We start from the raw sequence: 16,516 nt of genomic DNA on the forward strand, positions 1-16,516 counted from the left end.
CCCCCCCCCTCCCTCGCCCAATGGATTTTAAGGTATCTGTGACTCACTCCAACCTGTCCCTATTTCCCCTCACCCATGCGCATCGAAATCATCCCCCAGCAGTTCTCCTCCCGTGTATCTTCCCGGGAATTGCAACGCGTTAGCCAAACCCCCCCCCCCCCCATTCTTCGTAAATCCACTAACCATTCCGTTATCAAATCTACGTACGCATTACACAGGGAGGGAAGGAAGCAGGAAGACGTCATTAAAATTCCACCCTCGTAACATCCATCAGGGGAAGACGGGGGTGGTTTTCCCAGGGAGGGGCCTGCTAAGGTTGCCGATTAATCTCGTACACATCGTTCATTTGAGGTTTGTTGGAAGGTGTACCCTCGACCAGTGCCCGGGTATTTACCTCCGTAAAGAGATTTTTCAGGGTTTGGGGTCATCGAGGCAGGTTTATTGGACCCTCGGGAGCTATTTTGAGTGGGTTTACATCAAATTTTTTTTTAGGGGAACAGCACGGTGGGAAAAATACAATAAAAATTACCCAGAAAATCGTGGCAAATTTTATAAAATTACGCAAAATTTAATTCGATGAAAAAATACCTGTTTATGGCGGATATTTTGCAATTTGTTGGATCAAATGAGGCAACTGTCTCCAAACGCTTCTAAACTAAGTGGCCCCCCGCACGGAAAAATTTATATTTTGAAAAATATATTTAAAAATATATTTCATATATTTTATATATTTTCATATATATATATAATGAAAAAATAATATATAAGAAAATAATATGAAATAATATATAATATATTAATATAATATGCTTATTAGTAATAATAATAATGATAATAATAATATCAATAATATAAAAAATAAATAATATATAATTAAAATAATAATATATTAATATATGAAATAATATATTATTCTATATATATTAAAAATATATGGAATTGGCTCATATTATATATTTTTTTCAAATAAATTTTTTGATGTGGGCCGACGCCTCCCCGAGCAAATAATGAAAATTGCCTGAAAATTGAAGAAACCGATACCCCCAAGTGACTCCCACCGCCAACCCAAATAAATCGACTCCATTGAAAGGAGCTTAACGATAATCTCCAGTAGTTTCTGACAATTAGAATGCAAATGCACAGTTTGGACAGGAGGACACGAGAATCGCCGACGATTCTCACGAACGAAAAAAAAAAAATCAAAACGTAAGAGAGAATCCCATAAACTCAACTGTGTTGCCCACCCATCGTCAAGTTGATGCCGTATGCCCCGGCCTGAAAACAGAGTCGCTGTGTCGTTTTGAGGGAGGAGGGGCGGAGGGGAGGAAGGGAGGAGGAAAGGGATGAGATGGGAGAGAGTGGGAGGGAACGTTAATGCGTTTTCAGTCCTGGAAGCAGTAAAGCGACGCCTTTTATAGCTCGTTATTCCGCGAAAACCGATGAGAATGCGGAGACCATGCGCTCAACACCGTGTGGCTCCAGTCCTTCAGCATCACCATTTACACGCTTCTGTTCTCGTGTCATTTCAAATTTTCTTGGTGAATTTTTCAGACGATTTATAAACACGTGGAGTTGCTGATGAAATTGTGGCACCACTTCTTGATAAAATTAATTTTTAATGAGCCAAAAAAACAATTCCTTCATTCAAGTATTATTGTACTTGATTCAAGTAGGAGAGATAATTGAATCAAGTGGGAAATATACTTGGTCTAAGTATTTTTCCTACTTGATTTAAGTTGAGTTGGACTTGATTCAAGCACGAGAGATACTTGATTCAAGTATTTATCTACTGGATTCAAGTTGAGTTATAATTGAATCAAGTAAATACTTGATTCAAGTATAACTCAACTTGAATCAAGTATTTTCCTACTAGATTTAAGTTGAATTATACTTGAATCATGCATATACTTGATTCAAGTAGAGATCATACTTGATTCAAGTAGGAAAAATACTTCATCTAAACATTTTCCTACTCGATTCAGATCGAGCGCTACTTGAATCAAGTACAGTTGAGTTGGACTTGATTCAAGCACGAGAGATACTTGATTCAAGTATTTATCTACTGGATTCAAGTTGAGTTATACTTGAATCAAGTATGATCTCTACTTGATTCGAGTAGAAAAGTTACTTAATTCAAGTATTTTCCTACTAGATTTAAGTTGAATTATACTTGAATCAGGCATATACTTGATTCAAGTAGAGATCATACTTGATTCAAGTAGGAAAAATACTTCATCTAAACATTTTTCTACTCGATTCAGATCGAGCGCTACTTGAATCAAGTACACACTTGATTAAAGTCGTGTTCAACTTGAATCAAATCACTGACTTGACTTGAAATTAATTTTTTGAATATCATCATCTCGAAAAACATCATCCTCATCTCGCAGAGCCCAACAAATTTCACTAAACCCAGCAAAAGGAAGAACACTAGATTTATGACTGCAGACCCGACCTCCAGACACGAAGCGATACGATACGATGCGCACCGTCTAAACCCTAATTAATGCAATTAAACTATAAGACCCCGAGGCACGCCTGTTGTGTTATCAGTGACGGATGCGTTTACCGGAATTCGCACGATTGTTTCCTTCCACATGTTGAACTCTCGTTCACCAGAGGACGGAATTCCATTAACAAATTGAAAAAAAATGATAATTGAGTAGTCATTGTGATTAACTTGTCTTACCGGCACTTAACATTTCTGATTTTTACTATTTTTGCGGGGCTTTTCCACTTACCCATGGCGTCTGAAACAGAAAATCATTATGCAGGGGTTAGTTCAAGCGATAGATGTGTCAAAAGGGTTTTGTTATAAATTTAGAAATAAATAATCAATTTTTTAGGGTTCTTATTAGTCGGGGAAGGGGTGGGGATTCTTTGAATGGAAATTTCAGGGGAAAAGTCGGTGTGACGAACGATTTCAATCGATTTGTTCTCGAGGTATCGGAGTTATTAATTAATTATCAATTGTTATTAATTAACTTATTATTAACTGTTATTAATTAATTAATAACAAAAATGTTATGACTAAAATTTTTAAGGTCTTGAAAAAAGGACAAAAGTGCCACAATTTTTCTGACTATCGAGTGCTGGAGGAGTCCCTAGACTTTTCAATGAATGAATATTGCTCGCGAAGACGGCAAGTAGTAAATGAGTGTGAAACATGATGAATTTTCCCTTGATATTCGTTGGGGAAATTACAAAGGAGTTTTATTATGGTGAAGTAGAAATTTCACGGGCCGTTGACGTTGCCAGTAGCGAAGGTGGTGGATATTATACCCAGCGCGTGCACCCAATTCGGTGAGACGGCTCTATGGTTTATGTAACGTGGAAGCCACCGACGAGCCTTCCCTCAGTCATAATTTCACGAGATAATCTTGCAAACGTGAGTATACAACGCCGTCGTGCAACCGTTGTACAACGGTAGAGAGGCATCTAGTGACGGTCTCAGGGTGTTTCTGACTCTGTCTATTTATCACTTCTGGGTGAACGCGAGTGTGCAATTGTGTGTGGAAAAACACTTCTTTTCAATATTGCGTTTTGAGAGATGTGGAATGCCGAGTCGACGACGGTTCATCGAGAAACCCTTCACCTCGATACCTCGCGGAGGGATTCTGAGCGACTGACGATTGGAAATAAAGTCATTCAATGAAACGAAACAATTCGCTCACCTCCGAGATTAACGCAACCGACGAAGCTGATGAGCAAGCGATGGACTGACAGTCGTGGCATTGCGCGTGAAAATATGAAAGTGATGAGGAAGAGAATGAAAAAAAAAAATGAAGGATTAAATGATCGAATGAATTGCAGGTCATTCGGAGGGGGAATGGTACCAGTGTCATCAGAGAGACAGGAAAATTTTCGGCTGAAAACACTGCGAGACGATTATTCTCCATCAATAACTTGCGGAGATATCGAGCTAAATCGATTGTCCAATCGATTTCATCTCTCATCGATATCTCCCAAACTAATCGATCAATATCGATCGCACATGCAGATTTATCAACCGATAATTTACCTGGCTCGCCAATGCGCCCAATTTCATCGATCAACAAACCGAAACTGTGAAAAATGGAAAATAATTGACGATGCGATAATTGAGGGAATTTTCCACACGTGGGTGGCAGTGCATCGGAGGAAGCAACTCAGGCGGATTCTAATGCGCGTAATTAATGCGATCCCAGCGCAACTCGTCTGGTTGGCCGTGACAGGGACTTCACGGCATCCTGGTATTACTGCTTCATTACCCTCCCACATTGACATGAATATGGACTTTCTTGGCGATTTTTTCTATTTTCAATATTTTTTTCATTATTATATACATCTTTGCGTCTCTCTATTAATAAAGAGCCGATGGTTATCAGCGTGTGAGGCACCGTAATGCCAACCTTGACATTCCCCGGGACTGAATGGCAAATGTCGATTCAATTATTCATAACGCTGGGAGAATTTATCGTTTACGTCATTTCAATAATTGATTTTCAATTATTTTAGTTTTAAATAATTACAATTATTCTTGAGCCGTTCCGAAGGCTAGGATCTGAAGCCCGTATTGCCCCAGTAATTTTTGAGATAGTGATAGGTTTTTTTGAATTTTTCTACGGGGAAAATGTGGAGTCAATGGCGCCGCATGGCGTGACTGGGTCGAGCTTCGATTTCATTAATAAGTCACGCGATTCGTATGTTAAATGTTTCGTGCATACGTTGTCATTATGGACTTCCTTGTTCTGTCTCCGCAGACGGTTCACCTATTACTCGACTCAATACTTGTTATTTGAGAGGATGATTGTAATGGTGTGACTACGACCTGCCCAAGAACGCAGGATGCAAAACGCCGAGGAGTTGAACAGATTTTCCCTTTTGCACACGACAGTTGTGTCGCTTTCGCCGTGAATGGGGGCGATTCGTGCGCCATTTTGAGACACGCGGGAACTCAAGATGGTGTCGATGCAGGATTGAAGGGGATAACTGGGCAATTCTGGTTCATATTATTTAAATTTATATAGTCTTGTGAAGTGGCATTATGAAATCGGTAAAACGGTTACCGATATCTCCGAATCTAAGGGAGATAGCGAAATTTTTATAATGACCTTTTTTGTAGAGCGAATTGAGGGCTAGAAAAAAGGTTATGACAAAAATTTTACTATCTCCTTCAGATCTCGAGATATTTACTGAACACTTGCCAATAGTCAAAATTAAGTTTAATTGTTTAACTGAAATTCAAGAAAATAGTATTTTAATGGGGAGAATGGGGAAAATATTCAATTCTGTTACAGAATTAATCTTTTACATTTTCAATCATCAAATTCGCCAATGAAATTGCGTGAGAAAAAAAATAAAAAAGTATTTTTCTAATGAAAAAATACTTAAAAACAAATCCTTGCAGTTAAATCGTTAGAAACAAAGTAATACATGTGCCAACATCCGCATAACTCCTCGAACTGGGTCAAGATATTTACCCCCATTTTTTATTTACCCACTACTCGAGACAATGAGCAGCGGTTAATTGGTGTTCTATGAATTTGAAGGAGATTACTGCGAATCGAGGATCGCCAGACGGCTGTTGAGTTTCTTGCGCCTTTGAACCATTGCAAAACCTGATGAGTCGATGGGCAAGAGAAGGGGGGGCGGAATGGAGGGGGCCAGAGACGTCTCGAGTCGCCTTTCGCTCTACTGGAATTTTAATTATAAATTAGTTGATTAACTCAATAGGGTTTTTGCGCGACGCACACGATCCCCTCGAACTCGACGTGCGTGACACAGACACCGTTCTGAATTCAACGCGGCTTTGGCTGGAGAGTTGAGGATCCTATAAATCGGATGGTCAAGGTCGATTGAGAGGAGAAAATTTTGAAAAAGAGTTGGAAAAGATAATCAAGAACAAATTATTTTTTGATTGACGGAAATTGATTGGTTTTTAAGAATGTAAAATAAAAATTTAAAATCAATAATAAATGTAGCCAAGAATCCAGGTAAACCAAAAGTAGAACCTAAATCTATACTATATTATGCACGAGAATTTCTAATTCGACTAGATAAAAAATGCCTCGTTATAATTAACGAGTTCTTGTCAAATGTTTTATAAAAATTTGAAGGGTATTGTTAAAATAGTTCTAAGCTACCACAACATCTGTAAATAGTTCACATGGTCTCGTGTTTATAACAAGAAATACGTATGCAAATTGAACTGTAATTGTTGAGAAATCCTTAAAAAAAAAAAAAAAAAAAAAAAAAAAAAAAAAAAAAAAAAAAAAAAAAAAAAAAAAAAAAAAAAAAAAAAAAANTGTTCATGCGTAGTAATGCAAACAGTCTAATACGTAAATAAAAAAATATCGATCTGCAAAATATATCAATGCATTGCCACCCACATGGGGAAAATTCCCTCAATTATCGAATCATCAATTATTTTCCATTTTTCACAATTTCGAGTTATTGATCGATAAAATTGGGCGCATTGTCCAGCCAGGTAAATTATCGGTTGATAAATCTGCATGTGCGATCGATATTTATCGATTAGTTTGGGAGATATCGATGAGAGATGAAATCCATTGGACAATCGATTTAGCTCGATATCTCCGCAAGTTATTGATGGAGAATAATCGTCTTGCAGTGTTTTCAGCCGAAAATTTTCCTGTCTCTCTGATGACACTGGTACCATTCCCCCTCCGAATGAACTGCAATTCATTCGATCATTTAATCCTTCATTTTTTTTTTTCATTCTCTTCCTCATCGCTTTCATATTTTCACGCGCACTGCCACGACTGTCAGTCCATCGCTTGCTCATCAGCTTCGTCGGTTGCGTTAATCTCGGAGGTGAGTGCATTGTTTCGTTTCATTGAATGACTTTATTTCCAATCGTCAGTCGATCAGAATCACTCCGCGGGGTGTCGAGGTGAAGGGTTGCAGTAATGGCAATCCATAAAGCGGGCAAATGAAGGACAACGATCTGTCCAGAGAGACACACTTCGCTCTCTCAAAATTGTAGGAAGTACATTCCCTAATTGATGTACATCAAAAACATTAATACTTCATACTTCACCGGATGCATTTCATGTACATCATCGTAATCCACAACTCTCGAAGCAGGTGCTAACGTCGATGGTATCTGCGTGCAGGTAATTCCCGAAGAACATGTAACGACCGGATTTGCGTTCCTCTCAACTACTCAGCATTTTTTCCCCTCTCTTTTCATCCTTCGAAAAACATTTTTATCAGGCGAAAGGACAAGATCGGCCGAGACAAGCGTGGAAAATTTATCGGCTATCATCGAGCAATGAACATAGCACAAGTCAACATTTGACATTAGGTTGAGCACCTGACTCCATGCGTATGCCAATGGCAACTGTCCGCAAATTCCATCCGTTGTTTCTCCCTTCCTTTGTATTCTCTCCTCCCTCTCCCCTCTCTTCTCCTCCACCCGCGGCACGCTCAGCATTCGGGGCGCGTTTTGTTCGATATTAAATGAAATATTCGGGGAGAGGAGGGGGATTTCGCTGAGGACGTTAACCAAGCGGAGGAATTCCAGAGTTTAAATATTATGCCGAGATTTAAAGTCATGAGATCGATAGATAAAAAATTATGTCGAAGGTATTAATTGGTTTTTATCGATTTCGATTTTTATCATTAATTTCGATTTTTGTCAATAAATTTTTAAAATGAAATTTCATGGACAGTTGACTCATAATTTTCAGGACAGCTCCACTGAAGGGAATTTAAGGGGAAAAAAGTTATGAAATTTCAGATTTCACTGAAAATTCAATAAAATTCCAAAAAATTTAGAAACATGAAAATGAAAATTCTGGAAGATATTTGATTTTTTAGTGAAAACATCAATATTCAGTGCCAAATTAACCCGAACTTTTAAATAATTGACGATTCAAGATTTTGTTCACCGAAATTTTCAGGTATTTTAAATTAATTTTCAGTGAATAATTGAACTAAAAATTATAATTCTCATTGATTTTCCCCGGAATTCAGAATTTTTAATGACGAAATTCCTTGAAATTTCAGTGGAACTTAAAAGTGATAAAAATCTCGAAAATTATACCGGAAATTTCACTCAAAAATTGTCAACGGTGTTCCCTCACTTAATAAATGTGGAACTATTTTTGTTTTAATCCAGAGCAAAAGTGCAAAACTGTGACCCAAGCCTATCCTCAACAGGCCACCCCCTCCCATGTGCACTGTCATTCGTTCCAGGCTCGACTACTCGTCGTACGTTTTTTGCGGGCTCTGAGGGCCGTACGAGACTGTCCGGTGCGACGGTCGGCAGAATTTAAAATATGCAACCCCCCCTCGACTCCTTTTATTTTCTCAACTATTTCTCCCTTTTTGTCTCCCCCGCAGTCTGCCCCGTAGGAATCGTACCTGTGACAATAACAACCAGATGTCTGGTGTAGACGGTCACCGGTTCTATCTCGAAGGTTCCCTCTTCTTCTGGGTCTCAATGTTGCAGGAGAAGAGGGACAAAAACCCCGGGACACGCGGGGAATTATTTCTACACCGGGAGCACTGTTTTTTTTTTTTTTTTTTTTTAGAGGAGATAAATTGCTTTGTTTATTGCAAGCCGATCTTTGGGAATTGTTTGTGGGGAAATTGGGGTGGCATTTGGGACTGAGTGACATCATAATTTTAATAGAGTTTCATACCAACTCGTTTTTTTTTTTTTTTTTTTCATAACAGCATTAGAAAAATTCTGGGTATGCGAATTTTTCAATCTTGGAGAGAAATGAAATTCTATGCTCAACTTTTATAATCCCTATTCACAAAAAGGATGATCAATTAATGATTTAAATAAACAGTAATTTTGCATTCTGTAATGACGTGAAATCTATCAATTAACTTGACAAATTAATCGTCAACAGATTAAAATCCTCAACCGATGTCCCTAGTTTTTATATCTCCAATTGGATCGAACGAATGAACCACAATTATCAATCAAAAATAGAAAAAAGTTTCTAAATTTAATTATCAATCAGCAAATTTCTCCCATCTTCCCACCCCACCTTTTCCCTCCACAATTTTCGCATCTAAAAAAATTCATTAGAATAATGAAGACGCAAAAAATCACGAAAGAAATTCATGTTGATTGCAAGGTTAATGAATACGGGCAAAAAATGAAGAAAAAAAAAAGCCAAACGTTGATTTCATCAAGGAGCTTTTATCGACATTCCATGATGAGACACGGTACACCAACACAAGTGTTCAAAAACACTCGTCGCATACCCGGGTGGATGAAGAAGAGAGGTGAGACGATGAAAATAGTGGTTACACACACACCCGACTAGTTCTTCTTCGCGTTATTATCTCCCGTGTCCGGTAAGTGCGGCGAGAGATAGTCGAGACGACGTCATGTCGAGTGGATGGTACGTTACCTCCTTTTGCTACCACCGTAATAACGGCTCCGCGTGTACAAAGAGGTTTTCCAAAAAAAAACATTATTACTATCTCCAATTATCAATCTCTATTGCGCGAGTTGAGAAAAATCCCGATTTAGTTCGAAAAATTTTTCGTCGAGTGGAAATGATTTTGATTTTGCGGAAGAGTCAGGGAAATTTCCGGCTGAAAACACAATATGGCGACCTCTCAATGTCGATTCGTTCTCGAGATGTCGAAAATTCAAATTTTTGATTGATTTTGCTGCCGAATGGAAGCATTATATTCGGAAAATTCAAAATTTCAATTTTTTTATTAAAAAAATTTTAATGTCGGGGCAATGTTGGCTGCCAACGTTGGGAAAATGTTGGCTTCCAATGTCGGGCCAACGTCGGGGAAATGTCGGCTGCCAACGTTGGGCCAATGTTGGCCCAACGTTGGCCAATATTAAATTCAATGAGTCACGGAATTAAATTAAAAATACAATAAAAAATGCAAAATTGAGCAACAAAATCCAATCATCAGTCCTTTCCATTGACGATCGTCATCCACACCGAGGCGTGAAATTGACGACATGCCCCTCATCATTGCCCAATTAGAAAATCCCCATTGATGTGAAAATATCTCAAGTATGTAGTTCAAAGTAATCAACGTTTTACAACTCCACCACTGACTATCCCCGTTGTTTTTTTTTTTTTCATCAAATTAATAAAATGTAAATGCTCGAGTCGAATGAAACTGGAAATAAAAGCGTGGATCATCGGATGATAGCGTTTTATGGACTTCTAAATAGCACAAGTTGCAAGAAATATGACGGGACTCGATGGTGAAAGGGAGAATCATACAGTCGCTGAGGTAATTCTTGAGAGAGTCGTACAAACCGCGGATACGACAGGTGGTGGATGACAAAAACATTGAACGATGCTGTGGGATTAGCGGAATTCTCTAGCCGCTGAGATACTTATTTGTTTGACGCGAGTGGCACAAGCGAGTGGATTAAATTATCCCGAGTCGTTTCAAGTAATGATGGGATTTTATTGCCCCATTCTACTACTTTGTACTGATTATCTTGGCGCATAAATTTTTAGGAAATTGATATTCTGGATTTTACTCTTCACAGTGACGGCTTATCCGAAGATCGATTGATCGATTGATCCATTGATCGATTGAAACCAATGCTGGGGCAACGTTAAATTCAATGAGTCATGAAACTAAATTTAAAATACATTCTCATAAAAATTCCCAACCAAATTATCAATTTGTCATCGAAAATGTATTGACGATATTACGATGAATGCAATTTCTCCATTTGTTTTGTAAAAAATCTCTTGATATCGCTCGATAATCCAGTCACCGATAACCAACAAAATAGTTTAAGGACACGAGTCCAAGGATCCGACAGATCGCCTGAAAAATCCCCTTCATTCGGTCGCGCATGAGTAATCGTAATGAAACGATAGTTCAAACAATGACGCAGAGCGCAGCATTTATGAAAGTCACAGTGTACTCAAATGCCACGGGGTATCATGCAGAAGAGAGTCCAGTGTCTCGCAGGAGAGCCAATTAGTCTCCAAACGAGTGCAACAGCTAAACAGAAATAAATGAATGAGAGAGGAGGAAAAAAAAATAAAACATGAAAAATAGAGAGAAAAAAACATTGAAAATAATGTAATCTCCATTTTAGCAGTAGATTGTATCTGGCATCGTTAAACTTGATAGCGATGTGGCGGAGAGAGGACTCTCTGGTATACTAGTTATCGTAGGTGTCTGCTCGTAAACACTCGAGCATTTACATAACGAATGACATCTGCTGGGCCAATCATACTGGTGGCTTTGAGGCCTCATCTCGTCGTGCAAGTGAGTTTGTGCATAACTTCAGGGACATTGATCCTTCTGCAGTTGTTGCATTCGATGGGGCCAGCCACTCGCATTGGCATGTTAGTGGACTACGGGACATGCTCGATATAGTTGTAACGAGGGCCATAAGGTATATATTATTTCAATTAAATTGGCTTGATTAAGGGGGTAGTGGGGGTGGAGGGGTTCAATTGCGGCGTTCGAGGGACTATTTCCGGTTTGAAACTGTGTGAGACGATTTTTTAATTGGTTTATGGGGAAATTTCGCGGTTTTGGGGGCGGTTATGGCACACAGTACACAAAGTATTGCCTGACAAATGTTGTAATAGCATCGGATTGTAAAAAAATTAATTGAACGACTTTGTGATAAAAAATAGATTTTAGGAATCGACTGTTGGGATTAAAAAAATTTTTGTTGAGAATTTTTCTGAAATTTCATGGAAGATATTATTGTAAATCTCGTGAGAGTGATGTTGAATCGAATTTAGGGGAAAAATGGTTATGAAACTTCAAGTTTTAAATAGAATTCACGGGAATTCGTGAATTTTCAAATTTTCCGTGAATTTTCCTGATTTTTATGAATTTCTACAGAATAATTGAACTGAAAAATCAATGAAATATTTGATTTTTCAATGACAAGATTTCCTGAAATATCAGTGGAACTTGAACACAATAAAAATCTCCAGAATTTGGCACAGAAAATTCAGACAAAAATTTTTAAAAGTGGTTCTTAAATATTTTATTTCATAAATTTTCTATTCTTTGTGATTTCGCAGAAATTCCCTTGGAATGATTGAAAATCCAATGGCACCCCCGAAATCCAAAAAGCCGATGTGTTGATAATTGAATAATAACATCGACATCTCGCGATAACCGAATAAACCCGGGAAAGAGAGAAACGTGTGATTCTAATTGCTAATGAATGGAAATCGGGCGAATGTGAGCCCTCCGGGGGAATTCAACTGTGTGAGATTCGGTAATGAGGATATTCTTAGTCCCGTGCTCTCCCTCTGCTCATCGTAACTCCTTCAATTATTTATCGGTAATATTTCTATTTGCGGATTGGGTTCGTAACCAATTCAATTATCCACGCTGACAACCCCTACGGCTGACGAAAAATGACGGAAATCGAATGAATGAAGGATGGAAATTGCAATTATTCAGCTGTTTGAAAAATGTATTCGGGCCAATATATTTGGACAACTTTGGAAATCGATTCCCTATTCACTAAAGATGAAAGAAACGTGAAGTTGTTTGATATCGAAATATCTCGAAACTGCCAGACCGCTAATCCTCAATTCTAATTGGTCAATGAGTCGCGTGAAGTAGTCGCTGACAAAAATCCCCGGTATTTTCAAATTCTTCGAATGCCAAAAATTTTTTCTGCCTCATATTTTTCATTTTTTCATGTGTGAAGTTTATCTTTATATCAAAACATATCTAAATTGCCTAATTGTTGATCATGAGAAAAAAAACAGTATTTATAAATTTTTTAACTCACAAATTATTCTTCACTTCCCAAATTTTAATTTTTTCATATTTATCATACGCAAAAATGATCAATTCTTGCTTCTCAGATTTTCACACATAAATTCAAAACTCCACAAAATTCATGAAAATTCTTCGGTTTCCCAAATAATTCGAGAAAAATCTTTGAAGATCTACGGTTATCTGGAAACTGAAATTTCCCGCAGAATTCGAAAAAAATTTTCAGTTTCCTAGGAAATCAATCCATAACCCTCCCCTCATTTCTCAACAATTACAGATTTTAATCAGATGATTTTAAAAACTAAAAAAAAGAATTAATCGAAGATTAAAAATTATTCATTGATGTTTCACTCTTCATTCTCTTAATTCCCTCCAGCTCCTTATCAATATTTATAAAACATCTACGAGTATATGAACTTTAATAAATTCGATTTCTCATTTTTTGTGATTAAAAAAAAAGCGGAGATCCGACGACCCCAAACATCCCACTTAATAATTAACGAAGAAGTTTTTCCGGTGCATCGGCACTGAAAAAACCCCAGAATAAATTCGCCAATCAATAATTTCGCGTAGAATGTCCCATGAGACGTCCAAAAAATAAAAGTAAACTTGAATATTGCCAGGGAACAGGCTATCTCTCACGCATGGTGGGATATACCAGTCTGTACTGAAGCGAGACTGCGTCTAATTGCGTTAGATAGCACTGGGGCTTATTAATAACTCGAGATTTCGTGCTCAGTGCACGTATGGTGCCTTCCTCGGGAAAAAAAATAAGAGATGAGTGGCGCTGGGGGGGAGGGGAGGGGGAGGGAGGGAGGAGGGCACGACCGATATCGCTGGGTGCCAACGAGTGTCGAGTGTAACACACACGTGAGTTTATAAGTGAAAACGAGTCCTGGAACTCGTGTGGCGAGAAGGCGGAGAGCCCGGAAGATAGTGGACATGGCATTTCACTTAATGATAAGGCGACTTCGAGAAGACGTCTCACACTCATTTTCCTGGCTCTCATATTTATTTTTTTGAGTTTATTTGTCGGGCGAAAGCCTTATCGCCCGGGGATTGTCACAATGCAGGCGTTTCTTTATTGTTATTTATTTTTTTAAACTGTTGTTCAAGCGATCCTGAAAAATTTACAGAGTAATTACCAATTTTCCTGGTAATGAATTGGTGAAATGAAAATGGAAGGTCTTTAATCCCGCTGGAATTGAATGTCAGATGAGCTCGGAATGATTTTTAACAGCCCAGGCTCGCCTATACCTCACGAAGGGGAGTGCTGTTATCCACTTCTGGCCGTAGAATGGCAATAAACATAATGGCGTCGTTAATTAAGTGGATTTTCCAATCAAGATTCAATCGTTCCCGGTGTAAATGTAAATTCACCCTTCCCGAGGCTATCGATTGATCGATCCTCCAGTCGTCTGCATTTTTTTGTCGTGCTGAGAAAATTTGAAGGTTGAATATCAACGCGAGAAAACACTTTCATCGATCATTTGGCGACATGCGATTGACGGAAAATGTAGTGTGCAATTTTCCTTGGCGATTATCTCAATATTTAAGTGACAGTAGTGGAATAACTGGGGCTTGAAATTAAAAGACTTTTGTCTCTTTTATAGGACTTGAGGATTTTTTGCTCCAAACTAAGTGAAAGAATTTTTGTGATCAAAAATACTGATGAAAAGTATTTTTCCGGAAAATATCAGATTCTGTGTCTAACGCCTTAAATTAAGCCGCCCCAAACACCAGTTTTTAGTGCCCTCAGATATTATTTTCCCCAAATGATTGATGCCCTTCAGTCTAAGATATTCAAAAAAAAAAAAAAAATCACCCGAACATTATGCAAATACTGAGAGCTGGGACTCACCGGGGGTTCTCAAGACAAAGTCACAGCGGGATTCCATTCCAACCCCCTTGTCTCACCCAAATGAAATTTTCCGCAACATTGCATTCGAATGCGATTAAAGAGAAAGAGTGAAGAAGAAGCGAGAGAGCACCTCGTGGTCCTTTTCTCCATCTCCCGGAGTTTGAAATCGAATCGAATCAAATCAAGTCGTAACTTATGTATCCGCTATCGGGTAGCGTAGGAGTTTAAAAAGGGAGTGGGGGTGGTCTGGCGCCCAGTGTGATTCATCGGTCGGTAACGTGGATTGCCTGGCTAATTCCACTCGTATTCCCTCTGCTCCTCATTCGAACTGACTAAAAATCCGCCGCCCCCTCCCCCGCCCTCTCCCACATATTGCAGAGGCCCCTCGCACCGATCTCGAGTATTGCCATACAAAATCGAATAATTGAAATTCAATCCCCCCTCGGTATATTTACATCCCACATCTCTCCGATAGCGCAATGAAATCCTCTAGTTATTCAATTAGGGGTTGATTTATCGATGTGTGGAGAAACTGACAGATTTTTTTTATCGTCAGGAAAATTTCAGCCGAAAAACACAACAAGACGGGCTATTTTACCGCATTAATCACCGAGATATTCTCAAAATGAAGTCATTTTGACTTGACTTCCGAAAGTTTACTATTGAATATCTCGCAAAGTGCCGTGGCAGAAAGGATCGTCATATTAACTTTTCCATCGGAAATTTCCGTCGCTCGCTGACGCGACTTCCACTGCGAAATTCCCACCAATTTTTTCCAAGATGTTCACCGAGAAATTTGGCACAAACCACTTGCCACCGGAATGACACTTCGGAAAATCTTCACCCGAGGGAAATGCATCTTCGACGCTGCGAAGCATCACCCTCAATTTACGTGACTTTGATGGACGTATACCTCGGGTGACATCACTTTCCTCGCGAGAATCTACGCTGAAGCACTTCGACATCGCTTCCCGAAAGGCACTTCTTCGGCCGAAAAATCGATGGGTATTTTTCATTCCGAAGGAAGATGATTTTTAAGGAGACAGCCTCCAAGAAATGGCGCATCATAAGTTTGAAACTAGAGGTCCTCAATCAAGAGACCTGGAAGGTCAAGATTGCATCTCCCAATGTCTCAATTTGGGACAAAAGTCGAAGTTCCACTTGACGCCTAATCAACCTGGAGACCTTCGACAGCAGAGGAACATCCTCAGCCTTTGCAGCCATCATCATCCCCAAATCCTCAGACGATTACGAAAGAGATCACGAGAATTTACGCTGAACCACTTCGACATCACTTGATGAATGTTAAGCAAGCAGCCCATTTCCTGGAACAAGGAATCTTCAATCGAGACACCTAGAAGGCCAAGACTGCATCTTCCGTCTCAATTTGGGACAAAAGTCTGAGTTCCACTTGACGCCTAATCAACCTGAAGACCTTCGACAGCAGAACCTCCCCTTGCGCCCATCATCATCCCCAAATCCTCAGACGCTATTGCATGTACCAAGAGCCCACATGGCCCATTGATACCCGTTTCCCAGCAGTAACCTTCCATAAGCAATATTATCCATCGTATATCACTCGTCTAATACCATAGACGTGCGTGAGACTATCTCGGAACCATAAAACACTCGTCCACTCCATGTGAGCTAGGTTAGATCCACCGGAGCACCGGTTGTGAGAGGAGGGAGGGGAGTGAGGTCTAGGCCTCGGTGTCACCGCAGGTGCGGACATTCTCATCATAAATACCACTGGTTGTCTGGTTCGCGCGAGGCCGTAAACCCGGCGCATACCTAATTGGGGCGTGGCTGGTGGTTACACCTTGAACAGAACCACTCAACTCTCGTATCAAATCAGGAAAATCGATGGTCTCAGATAATCCCAAAGACACCATCATCCCCCCCCCCCCCCCCCCCCCCCCCCCTTTTTTTTTT

At 39.3% G+C, this 16,516-nt stretch overlaps 1 protein-coding gene across 2 annotated transcripts in view; it reads right to left on the reverse strand.

Annotated features, from left to right (window-relative positions):
* LOC107041908 (homeobox protein homothorax) overlaps nt 1–16,516 on the reverse strand; it is a 326,462-nt gene that overhangs the window by 173,904 nt on the left and 136,042 nt on the right. For both annotated transcript variants that reach the window (XM_015262721.1, XM_015262720.1), the window contains exon 8: nt 2,742–2,750. In XM_015262721.1, the coding sequence (XP_015118207.1) occupies nt 2,742–2,750 (9 nt within the window). The remainder of the gene's footprint in view (nt 1–2,741; nt 2,751–16,516) is intronic.

Source organism: Diachasma alloeum, unplaced genomic scaffold, assembly GCF_001412515.2.
Source record: "Diachasma alloeum isolate Michigan unplaced genomic scaffold, Dall2.0 Dall_scaffold_00391, whole genome shotgun sequence".
Lineage (NCBI taxonomy): Eukaryota > Metazoa > Arthropoda > Insecta > Hymenoptera > Braconidae > Diachasma > Diachasma alloeum.